Consider the following 23,472-nt stretch of genomic DNA (forward strand, 5'->3'; position numbering starts at 1 on the left):
TAGACTTCAATTAAAAAAAAAATCATGCCCAACACAATAAGAAAAGGAGAACATAATTTCAACCTAGACGGTCTGGCTTGAGAGCATGTGTAACTAACCACTCTGCTGAAAAGGACTGTTTCCAAAAGTACCCGGTCATTGGTCTCCAGTCCTTTTTGCTCCAGTATTCCTTAAAAGAATTCCGAAAATGTAGATCCACCCTCCCACGTTTTTAAGTTGACATCTGAAATATTTCACTAATGCGTTTAAATAGTTGCAAAGGATATAAAGTCAGTGTGTTATAAATATTGGCACTTTATAAACCTGTTTTATACCTCATTTATATTGATCCATTTCTGTCCAAATAGCATAGTGAGGGCCAAGCCCGTGGTGCACTCGGGAGAGTGCGGCGCTGGGAGCGCAGCGACGCTCCCGCCGCCGCGGGTTCGATCCTATATAGGAATGGCAGGTGCGCTCACTGGCTTGAGTGCCGGTCACAAAAAAGACAAAAAAAAAAAAAAAAAAAAATAGCATAGTGATTTGAGAGCCACCATCATCCATTTTAAAAACCCAAGAACAAGCCTGTCTTTAACATTGTTCCTTTTTCTCTTTTCTTAATTCCCATCTATCCCCCCCGCTTGCAGTTTTATCCTGCTTGTAACTTATTTTTATGCAAGTCTATTATTGATCACCCTATCATATGTCTACAACACAAATATGTATACACATTGAAATATTTAAATTAATATTTGTAACCTTAATAAAGCTTTAAGTGTTACACTTATTAGTACAGTTTAAAACAACATAAACATATTTTCAAATTTTTACAAAAACTAAAACTTTACTGGAAATGCATGCCTTAAAAGAGGGGATTTTCCACCCAGTTAGTTCCTATGTCTGTGGATAAATATCATTGTTTATTTATTAGAATAAGAAAAGGTACAGCAACAGTTTTGTACCTATTTTTCTTGACTTTTTCAAAAAACTTAAGTGCAAAGAAAACTTGTTCACAGAAGTATAGGATTAAAGGGGGATGGATATATATAGCATTATCCCTCAATCCTTTGAATTCTTGGAGTTGTCTGTTAAAATCACATTTATCACTAAAAATTGTACTTAATGATATCATTTAACAATTCAGTACAAACTTCCTTCAATTTTCTTGAAAGCAGAGAATGGGAAACCATTTAAATTATATAAAAATGTTATCTAGATTCCGACCCTTCTCTGTTTCACACTCACGGCACAGATAAATTTAGGGCTGGATTTGCCTTGGGATCCGCGGCGGGAAAGGGACAGGATGGGATTCACAGCCAGGCTTTTCGGGTTGATGCCTACTGAAGACCAATCCTGTAATTCAGGAAAATTTCTAGAATCTGTAGGAAAGCGCGGGAAGGCCTGTCTCCAGCTGGCTTGGTCCTGAGCACATCCGTATGTCCGAGGTCTGTCCTGGAGACACTGGAGAACAGCTCTCCGGGCTAAAAAGGGCCTTGGGACGAGTGGGGCGGGAAGGTGGCTCAGGGCAGGCTGCTCGGCCACGGGACTCAGTGCCCCGAAATGCAGTGGGTCCACCATTAAAGCAGAATTTTAATTTTGCTCGACAGCGTGGAGAGGCCGCTCAGAATAGGAGCAGCACAGGTAAGTCAGGGCAGGTGAGACAGCGCTCATTCTCAAAGACTTGGCCTAGAACTTGGCGGCCGGCTGACCCGCTGGCTCGCCTCTAGGCCACCTACGCCCCCACTCTCCCGCACTGCGCCGTTATCTGCCTGACAGACATCTTAGTCAGCCAATGACCTTTGAGGCTGCAAAAGCACCTCCCCTCCAGGAGTTGGGCGGGGCGAGTAGTTGGCATGTCAGACATTTACACCAATAGCGAGGAGATTTCAGATACTACGGCCTCAACAACCAATGAAGAGAAGGAACCGATTCAAAAGGACGTGTCGGGCAGCCAACGGCCGGCACCGCTGGCGGGGTCGCGTGACTTCCGTTCCGGGAGGGCGGAGCCGCATCCCAAACGGAAGGTGGTGGTTGTAGGAGCAGAAGCTGGTTCGAAACTGAGGGTCGGGCCTGGCTGTCGTTTTTTGTCGCCGCAGCCCAGCTTCCGGGCTAGGCCGTTCCTGCCCGCCCCCGCCCCGCCTTCCTTCGGGCTCCTAGGTCCCAGGTCCGGCTCCCCGCCCGACTCGCGCCCCGTCTGCGGCAGCCCACCAGGCCCGCACTGCGGCCCCGCGGCCACCATGTCCCTGCACGGCAAACGGAAGGAGATCTACAAGTATGAAGCGCCGTGGACGGTCTACGCCATGAACTGGAGCGTGCGGCCAGACAAGCGCTTTCGCCTGGCGCTGGGCAGCTTCGTGGAGGAGTACAACAACAAGGTGGGCCGGACAGGGGCTCGGAACCCAGCTGACGGGGAGCGGGCCCCGGGAGCGCCCTTTCCGGGCCGGAGCCCAGATCCCAGAACCCTCCTGCGGACTTGCCTTAGCGCCTCGGATCGGTTCCTCTGTGTCTGGTTCTGTGCGGAGGGTTTCGGCACTCGGTGTGTCATTTAATCCTGTCAGCCTTCCTGTCGGGAGTGTGGTGGGGAAAGTGAGGCACAGTGTTATGACTTGCCCGAGCCAGACAGCTGTTTCGTGGTGGAAACAGGTTTAAACCTCGAGTTTACACGCCACCCAAAGCTACCCCATTTATCCCTCCCATTCTCTCCACTTTTGCTGCGCTGCTTCAGTTGGGGGGACGAGGGAGGGACGAGGGAGTGATGGCTGTGAAGCAAAAAGCAGGCGCTTTAATTGGTGGTCGTGCGCTCCTGGCCACAGTAGATTTCTGCTAGGGCTTTTTATTCCAAGAGCTTCCCCGCCTCCTACTCCCACCCCGAGGTACTACTCATGGATCCCCAGCCCTTCAGCCAGAATTGCTATTGCTATTGCTTGCTGATACTCATTCTCTCCAAGGCAATTTCTTTTTGGAAATCAAGACCCGTGGCATGATCCCGCCATTGTTTTCTAAATAGAGAAGGTTGACACTGGCCTTTTTTTTTTTTTTCTTGGCTCTTTTCATACTAATACAGATGTATAACGTTTAGTAGTAAGTCTTGCCGGACATCCATTAATTGAGAATCCTTCAAAGAAGCACTGGTAGTAAAGGGAAACTTTTAATCTGGCAGTGCAGCATAAGTATTTTTGAAAGCTGTTGAATAAAACAGTGGAAAGAATTTCCTTTAACTCTTAATCTCTTCCTTTTGTTGTGTTAGCGTAAAAATTGTGAAATTGATCAGAGCAACTGAAAGCTCTGGCTAGTGGTGTTTAAAGCCGGTACTCCTGCTTAACGCCTTGAACGTCAGATTTAAGAATAAAACTGTCGACAGTGACAGGCCTGGTGCAGAGGGAAGGAAGCCAAGTGGTCTAGGATTGGGTCCTGTCTGATCCACTGACTAGCTGTGAGATGTTGCACAGGCCAGTTTTATGATTTCTGATCCACAGTTTGCTGTAGGAGACACGTTCTGTTTTACACATGAAGTTCCTATAAAAACATTGGCACATTTTTTAAAAGTTTACCATTTTTCAGGAGCATACCTGTTTCTCTAGAGTAGGTCTTAACTTCTTTGGAGTCCCCTTTGAAAAACTGCTGAAAGCGGTGGACTCTCACTGCCCAGACATTACACATACACAGTTTACAAACAAATCCCAGGGCGTATGCCCCGATCTTTATTTTAAGTCCACCCATTGCCCAAGCAAGACATAGCTTTGTTTTCTCTGATGCCTGTTTCTTTCTGATGGCCCGTAGTGGATGTCAGAACTGGGAATGAAATTCAGGGTCCAAATGTGGACACCATATTAGTAAAATTAAGACCACAAGAACTATTGTTTAAAGATACATGTAAAAAAATTAAAAAGTAAACTGTCTTTCAAAGGGTTTGAGTCTTTGACACAAATTGATGGTTTTTTTCTTGCAAGTTCTTCAAGGGTCGTTGAGTAAGCAGTAGTCACCCCATTTCCAAGAGAGGAAAAACTGAGTCCCAGTTAGACTGCTGGTGTAATCAGTGGAAAAATTGTTGTCAAACCTCAGAGGCAGGAACTCTCAAAGTTTGTCCTCATTTAGCAACTGTGTAGAACTCCTTTTTGCCAGGTACACAGGAAATATGGCCTTAGTAGTGAAATGCAAACTAATAATTCCAGTAGAAATAAAATAAGCAGTTAACTATGTCTTAACACATTTACATGATGTTGACAGTGCAGTGTCTTAAAACTATTTTTGTGCCTCTACCTACCTGTAAGTCTGGGGGATTCTGTGTGTGTGTGCTATGGATAGACCCCTTTGGTAATCTGATGCCAGTAGACCCCTTCTCATAATTATGTTTTCAAATGCATAAAATACACAGGATTATGGAGAAAACCAATTATATTGAAGTACAGATATCAAAAACATTTTTAAAAAAGTGGTGATATAGTAATACATGCCTTTACATTAATTTATTAAATTATACCATTTAGTATGGTTATTGCTGTAATTTTGAAGTAGCAATGAGGGTAAACATCATTTCAAGATGTGATATGAAAAAAAATCAGTGATTTCTATTAGTGAGAAAGTCATAGATACTCATGCCACCAGGAGGGAAATGCTAAATTTCACCTAGAGGTTAGTGGAAATGTGAATGTAATTTTCCGTTCAAGTTTATCAACCCCAAGTTAAATTCTGCTGTAGAGAATCTGTGTCTAGGGGCTGATGGGCGGTAAATCCCACCTTAAAGCAGTGTTTCTCAGGCTGTTTTGAAAATACCCTGCCACGGAGGTGGCAGACTTCATAATTTAGAGGAACTTAAAATTATTGGTTGGAATTTTCAGAGCTTTGGTTCCTGCTTACCGTGGATAGTGACTGCCGGCAGAGAACAAAATAAATGGATGCAGCAAATGAACATTGATGAAAAAGCCCAGAAATGGTCATCTTTTTTAGTGTGGAGATATTGACTAAGAAAACATGATTATAATTTTTTAAATTTTGTATTAATATAATCAGGTTTTCCCATCATAAAATTGTTCCTAGTTGGTCCATAGAATGAATTTGCTAACATTTCAAGAACTTGGCTTTCAGGTGATCCATCATGTGAATAAACTTGGGAATTGTTGCAGAGTAAAGAAACAGATTCTATCAACTACATCTGAAATAAAAAGCCCCATTATTGGTTGTTGTGTTTTACTTTCTATTTTTGTGGTTTCTGCTGGGGGATACAGCAGCATTGGTATTGGATCAATGGTTCTCTAAATTTTAGTGTGAGAGAATCCTCTGAGGGACTTGCACATTCCTGGACTCCACCCCTGCAGTTAACAGACAGACAGGCGATTGAGACACAAGTAATTTAGATGTCACTCTGAGAACATCGCCCTGGAGTTAGGTTGGCATCCACTGACCAGAGGCAGGAATCCCATCTTTTTGCATCTGCATGCTCCTAAACGTTGGTTCTGCCCTTCCATCCACATTCACCTCTGAAAAAATCTGTTACCAGATAGCCTCTTTGAGATTGAGATAGCCTGGGTTGAGATCTTAGTCTTGCCACTTCCCAGTTTTATGTGGCCTTGGTCAAGTTATCCTCTGTGCTTTCAGTTTCCTCATTGTAAAATGAGGATAATAATTAATAAGTACATCTATCTTATCAGATTATCATAAATATTAAATGTTAATATATGTAATGGATTTAGGAACTCTGCCTGGCATGGAGTAAGCCATAGAGAAATGTTAGCTATTATTTAATCATCATCATTACCGTACCTGTAATTGAAGTATAATCAAGGGGAATTATACAGATGTTAGGTAAATTTGAATTTTGTTTTTTCTAGAGAGGAATCAGGACTTTAGGTCAGAAAGGTACTTCAGAAGGCCATTATGTTCATTCCCTGCCTTTTGTAGACCTAGGGGAAAAAAATTTCCTGATCCCCTTTGGGCCAGCCTATTTTGTGGTCTAGCATCTTCTTGTAGTCAGACACCATGTATTTTGTGGTAGTTTAAGTTCATTGTCTCTTGTTTTACCTGGTTTACCCACAGTAACTCTGATATAAGAATTTGGCATTTCTCCTGAGTTTTGACAATGTCTGTGGTCTCTAGGCAGGTGGTATTTCCTTTCTTTTCTGGGGAAAAATGGGTAGCAGTTCCACCTAGGTGCATGTTTCAGGGTTGGTTTTGAATAAAGTTGTCAGGGTAATTGGGGTTTATTTTGCCCTAATATTTAACTGACTACTTGTGCTCTAAAATTTTTTGAGGTTCTGAGGAGAGAGACTGTAGGTATACCTGATGCATTTTAAAGAATACTGGTAGTGAGTCTGGGTACAGTCACCTTGTACTTGAAATACACTTGGGATGAACGCTTGTCTTTTAGCCTGTGTTGATTGCTCTGAGATTTTTTGTGCTGTTACTTTATGTGTTTGGTACATAATTATTTTGACTCTGGTATATAATTTTTCATTCCTCAATATTTGTGGCAACCTTTCAGGATTCTCATTCATTTGCTCATTAATTCAACAAATACGTATTGAACACATATACATGTGTTTTAGGCACAGTGACAATACTTTGGAAACCTTCTGTAGCCTTTGTCAATAGACATGAGATTGGTAGCAATAAAGAGAACATGCTTTAGTACGTATACATCAATATTTTTGGTAGATAGTTAGGATTTTGCAGTGTTCCACCAGTCCCTGGCAAGATGTATGAGCAGGGGAATTTAAAACATAAAACTCTTAGTTTTAACTTCTTCCTTTCTCTTTCTAGACAGTGAGAGGACTAATTCCCCTATGGGACTACTGGCTAAAAGTACTGCTACTTTATTGCTTTTTGCTGTAAACTTGTTCACACACACTTATTGGAAATGTTCTGTAGGTAGTCTGGCCTTCCTGAGGCCTTGCTGCCAGAGCTGACTAGTCAGCCTCTGTGCCAGGAGCCAAAGGGATGCTGTGCCAGAATTCGTCTTAAAGTTTGATAGGGCAGAACCTCAGGTAACTGTGAGTACTGTCCACAATAATCAATCAGGTAGGCTTAAAGTGAAGACAAATGGAAACGACAATAAAAAGCTAGCTAGTTTATGTTCTTAGAATGTTGCTTTAGCTGATTTTGGTTATATTAACAATTATGGGGAAATGCTCCAATGTCTGGAGTGTTTTGATTTGGATAACTTGGGGGCTTATTAAAAAATTACACACACATGTATTCACCTTCATGTTCCGTACTCACATGTGTATGCTAAAGTGGAATACACAGTTTCTTCCCTCAAGGAGCTTGTAATAACAAGAAAGATAGACATGTCACTTTAAAAAAATATATAGGGTATAAATGATGTGTAATTTATGTTGTTATTCATAAAAGTAGTGAAAGGGAAGATGTGGTCATGCCTTCAAGGAGTATTTTATATTCCACATTTGCTCCTTAGGAGACAGACATAGTAATATTCAGTTTAAAAATGAGTAAAAGTGATCTTGCTTAACAGCCTTTTCTCTTCACGGGCATTTGTTTCACATGTTAAGGTAGTGTTGTGAAAAAGTGGTTGCATAAGGGCAGTGGAGGTAGGAGATAAAAGAGGTTTAGCAGGAGGATAGGGAAGACTATGGAGAAAAAGGCAGAAAGAAAATTACCTAAATGTTGACAGAAGGTGACGAAAGTCGGATTTAATTTTTCCTTATGTTCCTACAATATGGAAAGAAGAACGGTAGTGTAATGGAGATCAAATGAATGTAGGAAGATGGTGAGAAAGGAGATCTGTGGTTGCGGATTCCAAAATCAGAAGAGCCCAGTTCTCCAAAATAGGATGTTGATGGATGAATTCTGTCCTTTGGGACAGTGAGAAGAGGGTTCAAAGGCTGGCAACAGGAGCTTCCCCAGACCCCATTTGACACTAAGAGGGGTGCTAAGCTGTACATGGAGAACACAGATGTGCCACTTCCTCTAGAAGTGTTAGATGAAGCAGATTGGAAGAGAGATTGAATTGTGATCAGCTTGGTGACACCTTACCTCTGTTGGCTGAGGAGATGCAAAGGCTCCACATGTTTCTGACAACTTGGAACATGGCCCTGGCCTCTGTCCCTCGGGAACCTCCCTCATATCATCTGGAAAAAACTTGCCTCATTCAAAAGAAACCAGCACAGTAGCTGTAGAAAGATATTATAAGAAAGAAGGGGAAAATATACCCACACAAGAAAAATGTTTTTTTACCTCAGTTGAAAAATAATGTCCAGTTCTGCCATTGTAAATTCAGAGAACTTAAGAAAATACAGGAGGAGTTGGTGGGGGGTGGGGAGGAAGAGAAGAAAAGAAAATGCAAAACTCCAAGCAGAGATACAGGAGTTCAGGTAAAATAAAATATGATAACAGGAAAAAATGGAACATCAGCTGGTAGAGCCCAGGAAAGTAGTGGAAGAGAAAACTAAAATTATCACAGAATTAAAAGCTACATTGGAAATAGAATAAAGATGAATATGTACTGCTGAAAACACAGTAAAGGATATGGGGGACATTAGAAAAATGAAATGGAAATAAACAATTAGAAAGAATATAAGAGATACAGAAAATGAAGGAGACCTAACTTAGGTATAATTGGTGTCCCTGAAGAAAAGGACCAAAGAAATGAAACAAAAAACTCAAATATGTGGTTAAAGAAGAATCTAGAAATAAAGATTCAAAGTGATGAGTTACAACTGTATGTCAAAAAAAAAAAAGTAAAAGAAAAAAAAACTGGCACAGAACATTCAGAACAGTTGGCACTGGAACATTTCCTAGGAAAATTTCTACACTTTATGGATGAAGAAGGAGTCCTTTTGGACATCAAGGCAAAATGATCAAGTCCTCTTGAAGAGGGAAAAAGAAATTTGGCTAGCCACATTTGATGACATAGGCAACGGAGCAATGTCTACAAATCTACAACTATAGTAGATCGTGCTACTATAAATACCTGGGAATATAGTTAAACATATGTAAAGTTTTATATGGAAAAAATAACGCTGAGAAACACAAAACAAGACTTGAAAAATGGAAATGTTCTTGGATAGTAAAGCTTGGCATCTTAAAGATGTCAGTGTCCCTAAACTTAATGTGATTTCTGTTTAAAATACTTGTTTTTTTTAAAAAGTGTTTTTTTAGAACCAGGCAAACTGATTATTCCTATAAATGCATTTTACAAACATGCATACATTGTCAGAAAACTTCTGAAAAGGAAGTGTAATGAGGGAGGTGGGGAACTACTGACCAGGAGTTAAAATGTATTATAAAGCTGTAGTAATTAAGACAGTTTGATACTGAAAGGACTGATGAATGAACAGAAGGGTTCAGAAAGGATATTTAGTCTGTGCTAAAGATCATGTACTAGTCATTCTCTGTTGCTTATTTAAAAAATACCTGGAACTGAATAATTTGTAAAGAAGCAATATTTATTGCGTACAGTTCTGGAGGCTGGGAAGTTCAAAGTCCAGGGAACATATCTGGTGAAGGCCTTGTGGTGGTGACAGTGATGCAGGGGTCTCACATCATAGAATGGTGGAGCAGAGAGAGAGCTAATTCCTCACTCCTCCTTTTAAAGCCCTTGGAACTACACCAATGACCACCATTAAACCATCAACTTATTAATCTGTTTACTATGGCATGGTCCTCACAATCTAATCACATCTTCAGTGCTCCACCTTTCGATCACCATAATAGGATTTCCCACCCTCTTAGCACTGTCACAGTGGGGGTTAAGTTTCTAATACATTAAACTTTGGGGAGGACGTAATTCAATCCACAGCAGATGGTATGGTATGAGTGAAGAAAAAAAATTTTTTAATAAGTGGTATTGAGACTAGAAAAAAATTAAATTGGATCCCTACCTAAACTTTATACCAGAATTCCAGATGAATAAAAAAGTAAACATACAACTATAGAACATGGGAGAATTTTGTAATCTTGGTGCAGTAAAGCCATAAAAGTAGAAATAAACCAGACTATATAAAGATAAAATCTCTGTGACAAAACCAACCAACCAACCCCACAAAGTGAAAAGATAAGTAGCAAACTAAAAAAATACATGCAACATCCTAGACAAAGAACAAATCTCTTAGTATATAAAAATCTGCAAGTTAACAGGAGACCAATCACCTAATAGAAAAAGGGAAACAGATATGAATAGTTTCCAGCAAAGAGTATATAAATGATTTTTAAACAAATGAGGAATTGAACCTCATAAGAAAGGTAATAAAGTTTCAGCCAGCTAGGAAAAATAAAAAACCTTGGTAACATACATTGTGTGTATGTGTGTATGTATATTCTCTGTGGAGGTCAAGATGCAGTTGCTATCAAAATTTAAAATGAACTTATCTTTGACCTGGTAGTTTTACTAGTGGGAATTCCAACAGTGGGAATTCATGATACAGTTATACTCACATGGTTGAAATGACTTAAGTGCAAGGATATTAATTTTAGCGTTATTTGTAAGAGCAAAGTATCAAAATATTATTAGGGAAGTGGTTGAATAAATTACATTCACACAGCTGTTAAAAGAATGAGCCAGCTTTATATGTACGGATTTGGAACATTGTAAAATAAATATTGGGTTGAAAAAGCAATGTGCAGAAAAGTGTACTGTAAACTGTCACCTGTGTAAAAAAATGTTTATGCATACACACACACACACACACACACCCATATTTGCTTGTGTGTTATACCCCCACCCCCATATGCTTGTGTGTGGAAGGGATGCACAAGAAACTGGTAACATTGGTTTCTCCAGGGAGGGGAACTGGGACATAGGGACCTTAATTTTCACTGTTAATTGCTTTTTGTGCCTTTCAAATTCGGGACCTTGTTATCTATATTACCTAGTAAAAAAGTTAGCATTAATAAAAATTTAAGTCTTACTCAGTATGACTTCAAAAAGAGGAAGAAAGGGAAGGGAATCAATGAAGACACTCTAGGCATATAGTAACAACAACAAAAATCAGGAGTTCTTTTTATAGGGAAGAAATCAGGGATGGTAATATTAACATCAGATAAAATAAAAGTCAAGTTAAAAAATACCGGAACAAAAGGAAATATTTTACTTTGTTAAAAATACAACCACTGAGAAGAAATAAAAAGCCCTAAGTCTTTATGTACCTAATAATATAAGATTTAAATAGACAGCAAAAACTTTTTAAAACTTAAAAAAAATTTTTTTCAAAATGGGAATTTGATTACTAATGGGAACTTTGTACCTTGGAAATTGTTAAATGAAGTAGAAAAAACTGAGGCTATAGAGGATTAGAAAATTAACAATTTATTTTATGTAGAAGTTACCATCCAACAGAAAAAGCACTTGTTAAAAAGATAACCCAGTTTACAAAAATTGACCATAGATTAAAAAAATTTTTTTTAAGTTAAGGGAAATCAACTGATTGGAAAAAATAGTACATATCAAAACTTATGGGAAGATGAGGAAGCTGAAGCTCCCTTATGCTGAGTGACTTGCCCAAAGTCACATAATGGATAAAACCAAAGCCAGAACTGGAGTACTGTCTGTCTCCAGAGTCTTAAGAATAAATGTATACTGATATCGAAAACACAAACACAGAAACTTAGAGGGGGCGAAAAAAAAAAAAACGTTGAAAAACGGGAACACTTGTCCTTCCAAGATTAGAATAAACATACTGGAATTGGTATGATTATGGCCAGAGAGATTGGCATAACTGAATAGAATGTTCCAAAGTAGATCTGAGTATATGTAGACATGCAGTATGTGATACGATAGGACTTTAATTCACTGGGAAAAAAATTAAATTGTATGGCATAATTGGCTGTCTACCTGGCAGAAAAATTTTGAACCCTCTAATTCATATCATATATGAAAATAAATTCTAGATCAGATATCTGAATGTAAAGAAAAGCTCACAAACAATATTAGAAGAAAATTGACTAGGAAATTTGTCCTTGGGCAATGGGGATGATCAAGGGAGAAGGTAGTCTTTAAGCTAATCATTAAATCCCAAGTCCACTAAGGAAAAGATCAACAGATTATAGTACATACAAATAAAAAATTTTCTGTGTAAAAATATGCCATGGACAAAGTCAGAAGACAATGATAGCCAGGGGAAAATAGTTTCAAAACATGGCAGAGAATAAGAGCTAAGTCACTTAGTGTGATAGAAAACTGGACAAAGGGTATGAATAGCCAATTTGTAGGAGAGGAAATGCAAGTGATCAATAAACAAAAGATGCTCAACCTCACAGGTAGTTGAGGGAAACGAGAATTGAACTTGTGGTATTTTTCCCTTTTAAATTTATAAAAATTACGTTACTGCTTCCAGTTCTGTTGACACTTTGGGGAAATGAGCACCTCTATACACTGCTGGTAGGAGTGTGAATTGCTACAGCCTATTTGGAAAATAAATCGGTGTCTATTAAAATTTAGAATGCACATATCTTCCAATACAAAGATCCCATTCTTGGGACTTTGGCTTCCAGAAATAAAGACAGCAGTACATAAACACCTATGTACAAGGGCATATAAGTTGTGGTGGCAAGAAAGGGAAATAATGTGCACCACTGGAGGCGTCATTGAGCCACATAATAAGGTTCATTGATTAAAAGAATGAGTTGGATCTATGTATTGACCTGGGGGATGGCCATTATTTTGTTAAATTAATAAGATTCATAGCCTTGACTGTAGTATCTTATTTTTCAAAAAGTTGAGGGAAAACTTTACACTTGTGCGTTTATGTGTTTGGCCATATAAAAAAGTATAGAAGCAACACACAGCAAGTTAATAATGTGATGTCTTGAAGATGGGGGAGTTATTAACTTTTAAAATATAAATACCTGTATTTTATTTGATTTTATACAATGATGATACTTTATAATTCTCCTACAATCTGAAAGTACATTTAAAGAATAAAATAGACCCAATTGAAAAATCAAAAATAGGTAAAACTTGGAAGTCTGAGTAAGAAAATGATAGAGGATATAATGGTAAGGGGTTCAGGGTAGAACTCTGGTGTCTGAATTCTACCACTCACCCCCTTTTCCATTGGCTTCTTATAAACAAAATTATATAAAAATAATAATAGCCAAAGGGTAAACCTAGCATCACTGTTAATGACTGAACAAGCACCTCTAACCTGGTGTTTGCTGCTGCCTGGTAAATTAAGTTGAAAAATGCAGCCTGGCTTTGAAGCCTCAGTGAGACTTTCTGCTTTTCCACCTCTAATGCAAGGACAGATCCAACGTCCCCCACCCAGCTGCAGGTTGAGAGAGGCTGGAATGGAGGATGGCCAGACTCATTCTGAGAGACCCATTTGCCTGTCCCTGTAGCAGCAGAACGACCAAGAGCAAGAGAGCTGTGGGCATGTCTGAGGTGGAGTGGTCAGGCCCATGTTCCTGTCTCAGGCTTTAGCCAATCTCTTTAGCCATTCTCCCCTCACCGGGTGGAGCTAGTTAAGGGTGGGGGTGGAATAACAGAACCCCTCAAGGTCAGTGTTCTCCCCTGGGGGAAGCAGAAGAAGAATCTCATCCTTCCCATGGTCACAGGTTGAAATATGGAGTAGGGGGAGAGGAGTTTAAAGAATGAGAGTGCTGCTAAAAATTTGTAACAGTACAGTCAAACATTTAGATGAAACCAATAGAGTTAAGGGAAAGCAAAGTACCAAACCTTTAAGTGGAAAACATGAATAATTTTAAAATCGTGGAAGAAATTGAAAGTGTAGTCAAAGATTGACCAAGTAGGCACCTCCTCCTTATAGTTTTATGGACTAATTTACTCAAAGGAAAGATCTTACAGATAAAGGGACAGTAGCCATCTATAAGAGTTCCTACAAATCAGTAAGAAAAAAAAAAAAAAAATAGAATCCAGTAGAATACTGGGCAAATGTTCTAAGCTGGTATTTCAGCATAATGGTGAAGAGCTTGGATTATGAGATGGGACTGCCTGTATTTAAAATGCAGCTCTGTGGGGCGGCGGGGGGAATAGGGCTGGCTGGTTATAGCCCAGTTGTTTAAGTGTGGTGTTGTAACACTAGAGTCAAGGGTACAGATCCCCTTCACAGCCAGCCAGCCACCAAAAAAGAATAAAGACTGAGAGAAGTTGAGGGTTCAGATCCCATACCGGCCAGCCACCAAAAAAATAAAATAAAAAATGGAGCTTTGTGATCTTGGGTAAGACATTTAACCTCACTCTTACTCAGCATTCTCTTCTGAAAGCGGGAAGAATAGTACCTACCTCATGGTGATGCTGAGAGGGTTAAATGAGGTAATGCATGTAAAGCACTAATAGTGCTCATACTTTGTCCATCATAAGCACTCATATTAGCAGTTATTGTTATTCAGAACTAAAAATAGTCAAATATGCTTAGCTTCAATAGTAAAATGATGATGAAATGTCATTTTTTATCCACTAGAGTAGCAAAAATATAAAGATTCAATAATTTTCAGTGTTTTAAAAGGTTTGGGGAAATTGATGCTCTCATATACTGTTAATGAAAGTAAATGGAAGCAACCTTTTTGAAGACTGACAGAATTTAAAATGTGATACAACAATTACACTTCTAGGAATCTATCCAGGAAAGCCATTTGCACATGTGTACAAAGATAAATGAATAAGGATATTCATTGTAGTATTGTTTATAGTAGCAAAACAATGGGATATAACCAAAATAACTATGAATAGTTAGATAGATTATGGTGTGCTGAATATATCTGCTGTAGAAGAATGAGGTAGAGCTATTTGTACTGGCATGGGAAGATCTTCCAAGATACATTTTTAAAAGCAAGTTGCGGAATAAATTTTATGGTCCTAAGTCTATTTATGCTTTTTTTAAAAAAAACACCACTGTACATAGGAGAGTACTTCAAAAAGTTGGTAAAAAGATTTGTATTATCTTTCGATTCTGTTTTTGCACGAACTTTTTGAAGTACCTTTGTATGTGCACACACAGAGAAATGCATGGAAAAACATTTGTAAAGATATACATCAAACTTTTGCAAGGTAGAATTTTGTCAGTAAGTAGAATTTTTCGAGGTCAATAAGTAGAATTGGGGTGGAGTTAATGGGAAGCTTTACTATTTTACTCTATATTATAGGAATATTCACAGAGAACTTACATTCTCTTTCATAATGTTATTTATTTATTTACTTATTGGGGGCAGCTGGCCAGTACGGGGATCCAAACCCTCAACCTTGGTGTTATTACGCTGTACTCTAACCAACTGAGGTAACTGGCCAGCCCCCTCATCATTAAATTTAAATGTCTGAGTATCTGAACAAAAAATTGAGTAACAATGAGAACCAATTGTTATTCCTCTCAATATTTGGTTGACAACTTGGAGTAGAAGAGCTAGAATCAGTTTGGCTGAGGCTAAAACACAATTTTGTGCAAACATGTAAAGTCTTTGGGAAGTGAGACTATGTTGCATAATTGAAATATTCAGGTGGAACAGGACTGTCTTACATAAATGTTACAATCTTGAAATGTTGAAGAAAACCAATTTTGGAAAGCAATGATTTCAAGTCAGAAATATTATGAAGTACACAATATGTTGGACTCTAGTAGGCAAAGTTTACATTCTTTTGTAATATCTGAGTTTATCTGGCATCCTTCTTAAATACAGTACGAACTCTGAAACATCCCTTCCTGAAATCCTTTACCCTGATTTTGGGTATAGAAAGATGATACACAGTAGAATTAGGCACACCCTAAGGTATTCCAAAGAAGCTTTGCATTTTCTTCAGGGTACTGTGAATCTGTAGAAAGTTCTTACAGTCATTGCCTTGGTTATCAGTTCTCTTAAACTCTGAAGGGCTTTTACACTGAAACACATGAAAACTAGCTTAATTTGACTTTGTTCTAACAGAGACTGTCTCTGTTTTTATTATTTTACTTGCCTGATGTAAGGTTCTCTGGTCACAAGAAACAGAAACCCACTCAAGGTAGTTGAAGGAAAGGGAGCAATTCATTCAAAGGAGTTGGAGAATGACAAGGATGTCCTTCAGGCCTCTTGGGAGACTGGAACCAGGCAGTGGAAAGCTCTTCTCTTGCACCATCCCTCTCTTGCACTGCATGTCTTGTTTTTGCCTCTTTTCTTTGACACTTTTTATTCTGTTCACTCTCTATGGATGCCAGCTTTCCTTGCATCTCTATGCATGTTGTTTCTATTTCCCTTTCCCCTTTCAGGCTAAGACTTACGTAGCATTTGGATTCCAAGTCCAAATTCCCAAGAGCGCATCTGTTTAACCCAGATGTTCAACCAGTTCAATCAGCTATGTCTGTCTGGCACATTAGTTCTCAACCTTGGCTACACTCTAATGCCACTGGGAACTTTACAGATACTGATGCCTGTGTTCCACTACCAGAAATTATGATTTACTGGTCTGGGATGTTGCCTAGGCATTGGGATTTTTATTTATTTATTTATTTATTTAATTTTTAAGTTCTCAGTGGATTCTAATATAGAGCCACAGTTGAGAACCAGTGATCTAGGGAGAGAATGGGTCATCTTGTGGGCATGCAGTGCTCAGAGAATGGGGTCTTGGGCTAAGTAAATTATCCTCCCAAAGGGGTTTGTTGGGGTAGCCCTATTTTTGGCCTTCATCTTCCCAATTCTCTTTATATATGGGGTATGATGTTAGAATAACGTGTGGGACTTTTCTTTGAAAAAAAAGAAAAAAGCTTATACCCAGGTCTGCAGAGAGTGGGTCCCAAGCATGCATAGTTTTTAAAGCTGCCCTGCTAATTCTGACAGTACCACTGGGATTAATAATCATTAGGCCGTTCACTCTCAGATAGCGACATCATCCATGCTTCATATATGCCACATTTTTTTTTTCTTTTTCTTTTTTACTCCTGATATGTCTTAAATCTTACACAGGTACTTAGGAGTCAATACTGTCTGGCTTCTTGAGTTAACAAACCTACATTTCTAATTTTGAATAGTCTGGATGTCTTTTTTCCAGGTACTTTGGTTTCACATACTTCAGTTGGGAAGCACCAGCTAGTCATTTGTACTTACTGTGGTGGGTTAAGCGTTGCTTTTGGGTGGGATGATTCATTATAGGGATGTTGGTCATATTAGCCCAATAGCTGAAGGAAATGATAGGAGGAATGTTCGTTATATTCTTCACCTACTGGATACTGGATCAACACTGCTCTTCCATGTGTTTCCTTGATAGGCAAACCTCTTCCCTTTCATGCTTTTAGAGAAGGAGGGATTGACTATCACACATGAGACGGCGGAGGGAGCTCGTTACTGAAAGACAGTGGAGGAGCCTCTTAGTTCAGTTCGGGAACTCTGCACAGTCATTCCATTTCATGGTGGCTTCATTTACTGTTAACACAGTTTTTTAATCTGGCAGACATTTGTGTCAAGCCTTGTTGAATGGGTGCACTCCCTGTTCTCCTGAGCAACAGCCACATAGTCTTCTTTCTGTCTTTGTTTCCATCCCTCCATTTCGACTGAGGAGCCAGAGTGATCCCCAAATAGCCCATAACCATGATGAGTTCAGTAAATGAGGAGGACGACAGTAAAGATTAACTGGGCACTCTGGCTGACTGTATATTTTAAAATTTAATGTTCATAAATGGGCATTGTGAAAACAAATGTGAGTACAACTCATGATATACCTAATATGCAGTAATGAAATAATGTTATCATATCCCTTGACCTAACAGTTCCACTTAGGACTTATCCTGAGGAAATAACCTGTATACAAAGATCTAGATACACAAGAGGCTGATTAGAGTACTGTTTATGATAACAAAAAATTAGAAACAACCTAAACATCCAGATATTGGGGATTGACTAAATAATAGTAGGCTGGTTTTGGAGGTGATAAATATGTTCATTATATTTATTATAGTGTTGGCTGCATGGCTGTATTCATAATGTCAAAACTTACTAAGTTGTACACTTTAAATATATGCAGTATGCAATTATACTTCATTAAAGCTGTTAAACAAAAATAACAGCAGACCCATGTCCAGTCATACTAGGCACTCTATAAAAGATTTCTATAGAAGGATGTTCAAATATTTTATTCTTTCTTTTTTTGCAGCTGGCCAGTACAGGGATCAAACCCTGGACCGTGGTGTTATCAGTACCGTGCTCTAACCAACTGAGTAACTGGCCAGCCTGGATGTTGAAATATTTTAAGTGAAAATAATCATATAGCCTTATTTTTAAAATAAAACTACATGTATATTTTATACATGTTGTAGAGACTGGATGTACATTTGGATAATGTTAAAATTTGTGTCATGCACCATATATAAAGTTTAAGATCAGAAACTAAAGACCTAAACTTAAAAAACAAAATGATGAAAGTACTGGATACTGTTTTTGTAATCTTAGGTAGGGAGAAGCTTCCTAAGCATGACTAGAAACTCCAAAGTTACAGGAAGTTATAGGGAAAAAGTAGCATTTTTCACACTATACAAGTTTAAACCTTCTCTTATGAGGAAGAGACAACACAAAGTTAAAAAGATGTGCAGTGTAGGAGTGAATAGGTGCGATGTCTGTAATGAACTAAGTACTAATGACCCTCATTTATGAAGAGTTTGCATGAATCAGTAATGAAAAGAAAACCCAATGAAAAGATAGGCAAAGAATATGAAATGTAATGACTAGTGAACTTAAAAGAATATGCTCAGCTTTGTTAGAAATTAATGTCACCTCTTCCCCAGGGTGGAGATGGAGACGCAAAGGATTACTCAAAGCCCATTTTTCCTGAGCAGTGAAAGGCCCGAAGGGGTTAAATCCCAGCAGGCGACTTCTTCAAGAGAGAAGGAATTCCTGGGAAATAACCCTGAACTAGGTTTCTCTCGGTTTTTATTTCCCAGGCAAGGAAGTTACAGAAAAGAACACAGGTGGCTAATCGGTCATAGTGATAACATAAACAAACTGGCTACATAACAATTTTCATTAAAACAGGTGCAAATTAAAAACAGTTTAAGCAATTTACCATCAAAGGAGTCATAAAACTAAGCTATGTGACATACAAAAGAACCAATGAGATAATCGTTATGGGAACACTTAGTTCCCTTGGTAACTTAGAGAAGCAGTTGAAGGTGAAATGTGCAACACTTAGTTCCCTAGGAAACTTAGAGAAGCAGTTGAAGGTGAAATGTGGAACCAACCACTAATTGGCAGAGTAGCCTTGAAGCTTTTAACACACATATTCTTTCATAATTAGGTTTAACTGTACCAAGGGCATCTGCCCTTAGAGCAAGCACTTTTGCTGTATTACAGTTTTCATATCCACTCCAGAGACTTTTTAGGCCTGTGAAAGTTTTCTGTTTTTTCCCAAGCTTAGCATTTCTATGTGCAATACTAAAAGGTTATGTTATTCCTCAAACTACAAGGCTTTGGCCTTGCTACAACTAAGGACTGTGGTCCTAATATGCTACAGCCTAAACTAAAGGGCTTTGGCCCTTCTAACAGCTAAGGACTGTTGTCCTACTAAGATAAAGATCCTACTAAGCTACAGCCTGATCTCAGGACTGTGGTCCTTCTTTTATTTATTTCTTTGTTTGTTTATTTTTTAATTTTATTTTGTTGATATACAATGTGGTTTATTATTGTGGCCCATTACCGAAACCTCCCTCCCTCCTCCCGCTTCCCCCTCCCACCCAACAATGTCCTTTCTGTATGCTTGTTGTGTCAACTTCAAGGAATTGTAATTGTTGTGTCTTCTCCCCCCCCCGTTTCTATTTTTGTGTGTGTGTGTGTGTGTGTGTGTGTGTGTGAATTTATTTATTTATTTTTATCTCCCACAAATAAGTGAGAACATGTGGTATTTCTCTTTCTGAGCCTGACTTGTTTCACTTAATATTTAATTCTCTCAAGGTCCATCCATGTTGTTGCAAATGGCAGTATTTCATTCTTTTTTATAGCTGAGTAGTATTCCATTGTGTAGATATACCACATTTTCTGTATCCACTCCTCCGATGATGGACATTTGGGCTGGTTCCAACTCTTGGCTATTGTAAAGAGTGCTGCGATGAACATTGGGGAACAGGTATACCTTCGACTTGATGATTTCCATTCCTCTGGGTATATTCCCAGCAGAGGGATAGCTGGGTCATACAGTAGATCTATCTGCAATTGTTTGAGGAACCTCCATACCATTTTCCATAGAGGCTGCACCATTTTGCAGTCCCACCAATGATGTATGAGAGTTCCTTTTTCTCCGCAACCTTGCCAGCATTTATCGATCAGAGTCTTTTGAATTTTAGCCATCCTAACTGGGGTGAGATGGTATCTCAGTGTAGTTTTGATTTGCATTTCCTGGATGCTGAGTGATGTTGAGCATTTTTTCTTCTGTCTGTTGGCCATTTGTATGTCTTCCTTAGAGAAATGCCTACTTAGCTCTTTTGCCCATTTTCTAATTGGGTTGCTTGTTTTTTTCTTGTAAAGTTGTTTGAGTTCCTTGTATATTCTGGATATTAATCCTTTGTCAGATGTATATTTTGCAAATATTTTCTCCCACTCTGTTGGTTGTCTTTTAACTCTGTTAATTGTTTCTTTTGCTGTGCAGAAGCTCTTTAGGTTGATATAATCCCATTTGTTTATTTTTCCTTTGGTTGCCTGTGCTTTTGGGGTCATATTCGTGAAGTCTGTGTCCAGTCGTACTTCCTGAAGTGTTTCTCCTATGTTTTCTTTAAGAAGTTTTAATGTTTCAGGGTGTATATTTAATTCTTTAATCCATTTTGAGTTGACTTTAGTGTATGGTGAAAGTATGGGTCTAGTTTCATTCTCCTGCATATTGATATCCAGTTCTCCCAGCACCGTTTGCTAAAGAGGCAGTCTCTTCCCCAGTGTATAGGCTTGGTGCCTTTGTCAAAGATCAGATGGCTGTAGGTGTGTGGGTTGATTTTTGGATTCTCTATTCTATTCCATTGATCAGTGTGTCTGTTTTTATGCCAGTACCATACTGTTTTGGTTATTATAGCTTTGTAGTATAGTTTAAAGTCAGTTAGTGTTATGCCTCCAGCTTTACTTTTTTTGCTCAGCATTGCTTTGGCTATGCATGGTCTTTTGTTATTCCATATAAATGTCTGGATAGTTCTTTCTATTTCTGAGAAAAATGTCATTGGAATTTTGATGGGGATTGCATTGAATTTGTATATCACTTTGGGTAGTATGGACATTTTCACAATGTTGATTCTTCCAATCCAAGAGCATGGGATATCTTTCCATCTTCTTGTATCCTCTCTAATTTCTCTCAGCTGTGGTTTGTAGAATTATAGAGATTTTTCACCGCCTTGGTTAACTCTATTCCTAAGTATTTTATTTTTTTGGTGGCTATTGTAAATGGGCAGGCTTTCTTGATTTCTCTTTCTGCATGTTCACTATTGGAGAATAGAAATGCTACTGATTTTTTTTGTGTGTTGATTTTGTATCCTGCTACTGTGCTGAAATCATTTATCAACTCCAAGAGTTTTTTTGTAGAGGCTTTAGGCTGTTCGATATATAGGATCATGTCATCTGCAAACAGGGACAGTTTGACTTCATCTTTTCCATTCTGGATACCCTTTATTTCCTTCTCTTCTCTGATTGCTCTGGCTAGTAATTCCCATACTATGTTGAATAGGAGTGGTGAGAGTGGGCATCCTTGTCTAGTTCCTGTTCTTAAAGGAAAAGCTTTCAGGTTTTCCCCATTCAGGATGATATTGACAGTGGGTTTATCATATATGGCTTTAATTATGTTGAGATACCTTCCATCTATACCTAACTTACAGAGGGTCTTTGTCATGAATGAATGTTGAATTTTATCAAATGCTTTTTCATCATCTATAGAGATGATCCTATGGTCCTTGTGTTTGATTTTATTAATATGGTGTATCACATTTATTGATTTGCATGTTGAACCAACCTTGCATCCCTGTGATGAATCCCACTTGATCGTGGTGAATAATTTTACGTATGTGTTGCTGTATTCTGTTTGCTAGTATTTTAGTGAGGATTTTTGCATCTATATTCATCAAGGATATCGGCCTGTAGTTTTCTTTTTTGGTTATATCTTTACCTGGTTTTGGTATCAGGATGATGTTTGCTTCATAGAATGAGTTTGGGAGATTTGCGACTGTTTCAGTCTTTTGGAATAGTTTGTAAAGAATCGGTGTCAATTCCTCTTTGAATGTTTGGTAAAATTCTGCTATGAATCCATCTGGTCCTGCGCTTTTCTTTGTTGGGAGCCTTCTGATAACAGCTTCAATCTCCTTTATTGTTATTGGTCTGTTCAGATTTTCTGTGTCTTCATGGCTCAGTTTTAGGAGCTTGTGTGTGTCCAGAAATTTATCCATTTCCTCCTGGTTTTCAAATTTGTTGGCGTGTAGTTGTTTATAGTAGTCTCGAATGATTCCTTGTATTTCAGATGAATCAGTTGTAATATCACCTTTTACATTTCTAATTTTTGTTATTTGAACCTTCTCTCTTCTTTTTTTAGTTAGCCATCCTAATGGTTTGTCAATTTTATTTATCTTTTAAAAAAACCAACTTTTTGATTCATTGATCTTTTGTATTGTGTTTTGGGTTTCAATTTCATTAAGTTCTGCTGTGATCTTAATGATTTGTTTCCGTCTGCTAACTTTAGGTTTGGATTGTTCTTGTTTTTCTAGTTCTTTAAGGTGAAGTGTTAGGTTGTTCACTTGCCATCTTTCTATTCTTCTGAAGTGAGCGTTTAATGCGATAAATTTCCCCCTCAATACTGCTTTTGCAGTATCCCACAGGTTTTGGTATGATGTATCATTATTTTCATTAGTTTCAAGAAATTTTTGATTTCCTGCTTGATTTCTTCTTGGACCCATATGTCATTAAGTAGAATGCTGTTTAATTTCCATGTGTTTGTATAGTTTCCAGAATTTCATTTGTTATTGATTTCTAATTTTAATCCATTGTGGTCTGAGAAGATACATGGGATAATTCCAATTTTTTTGAATTTGTTGAGACTTGATTTGTGATGTAATATGTGATCTATCCTGGAGAATGATCCATGTGCTGATGGGAAGAATGAATATTCTGAGGTTGTTGGATGGAATGTTCTGTAGATATCTGCCAAGTCCAATTGGTCTAGAGTATTGTTTAGATGTTGTGTTTCTCTGCCTGTTCTTTGCCTAGATGATCTGTCTAATATTGACAGTGGGGTGTTCAGGTCCCCTGCTATTATGGTATTAGTGTCTGTTTCCTTCTTTAGGTCTAATAGAGTTTGTTTTATAAATCTGGCTGCTCCAACATTGGGTGCATATATATTTATGATTGTTATGTCTTCTTGATGGATCAATCCTTTTATCATTACGTAATGTCCCTCATAGTCTCTTTTTATGGTTTTTAGTTTAAAGTCTATTTTATCAGATATAAGAATAGCTACTCCAGCCCGTTTTTCTTTTCTGTTTGCATGGTAAATCTTTTTCCATCCTTTCACTCTTAGTCTATATGAGTCTTTATGGGTGAGGTGGGTCTCTTGAAGGCAGCATACAGTTGGGTCCTCCTTTTTAATCCAGTCAGCCAGTCTGTGTCTTTTGATTGGGG

General features: G+C 38.4%; 1 protein-coding gene across 1 annotated transcript in view; it reads left to right on the forward strand.

Annotated features, from left to right (window-relative positions):
• The first annotated feature begins 2,007 nt into the window (after window positions 1-2,007).
• The window catches only part of DCAF7 (DDB1 and CUL4 associated factor 7), a 35,893-nt gene continuing 14,428 nt past the window's right edge, over window positions 2,008-23,472 (forward strand). The window contains exon 1 of the mRNA XM_063081019.1: window positions 2,008-2,351. Coding sequence (XP_062937089.1) covers window positions 2,214-2,351 — 138 coding nt within the window. The 5' untranslated portion in view covers window positions 2,008-2,213. The remainder of the gene's footprint in view (window positions 2,352-23,472) is intronic.

The sequence above is a fragment of the Cynocephalus volans genome, chromosome 16 (assembly GCF_027409185.1).
Source record: "Cynocephalus volans isolate mCynVol1 chromosome 16, mCynVol1.pri, whole genome shotgun sequence".
NCBI classification, from domain to species: Eukaryota; Metazoa; Chordata; class Mammalia; order Dermoptera; family Cynocephalidae; genus Cynocephalus; species Cynocephalus volans.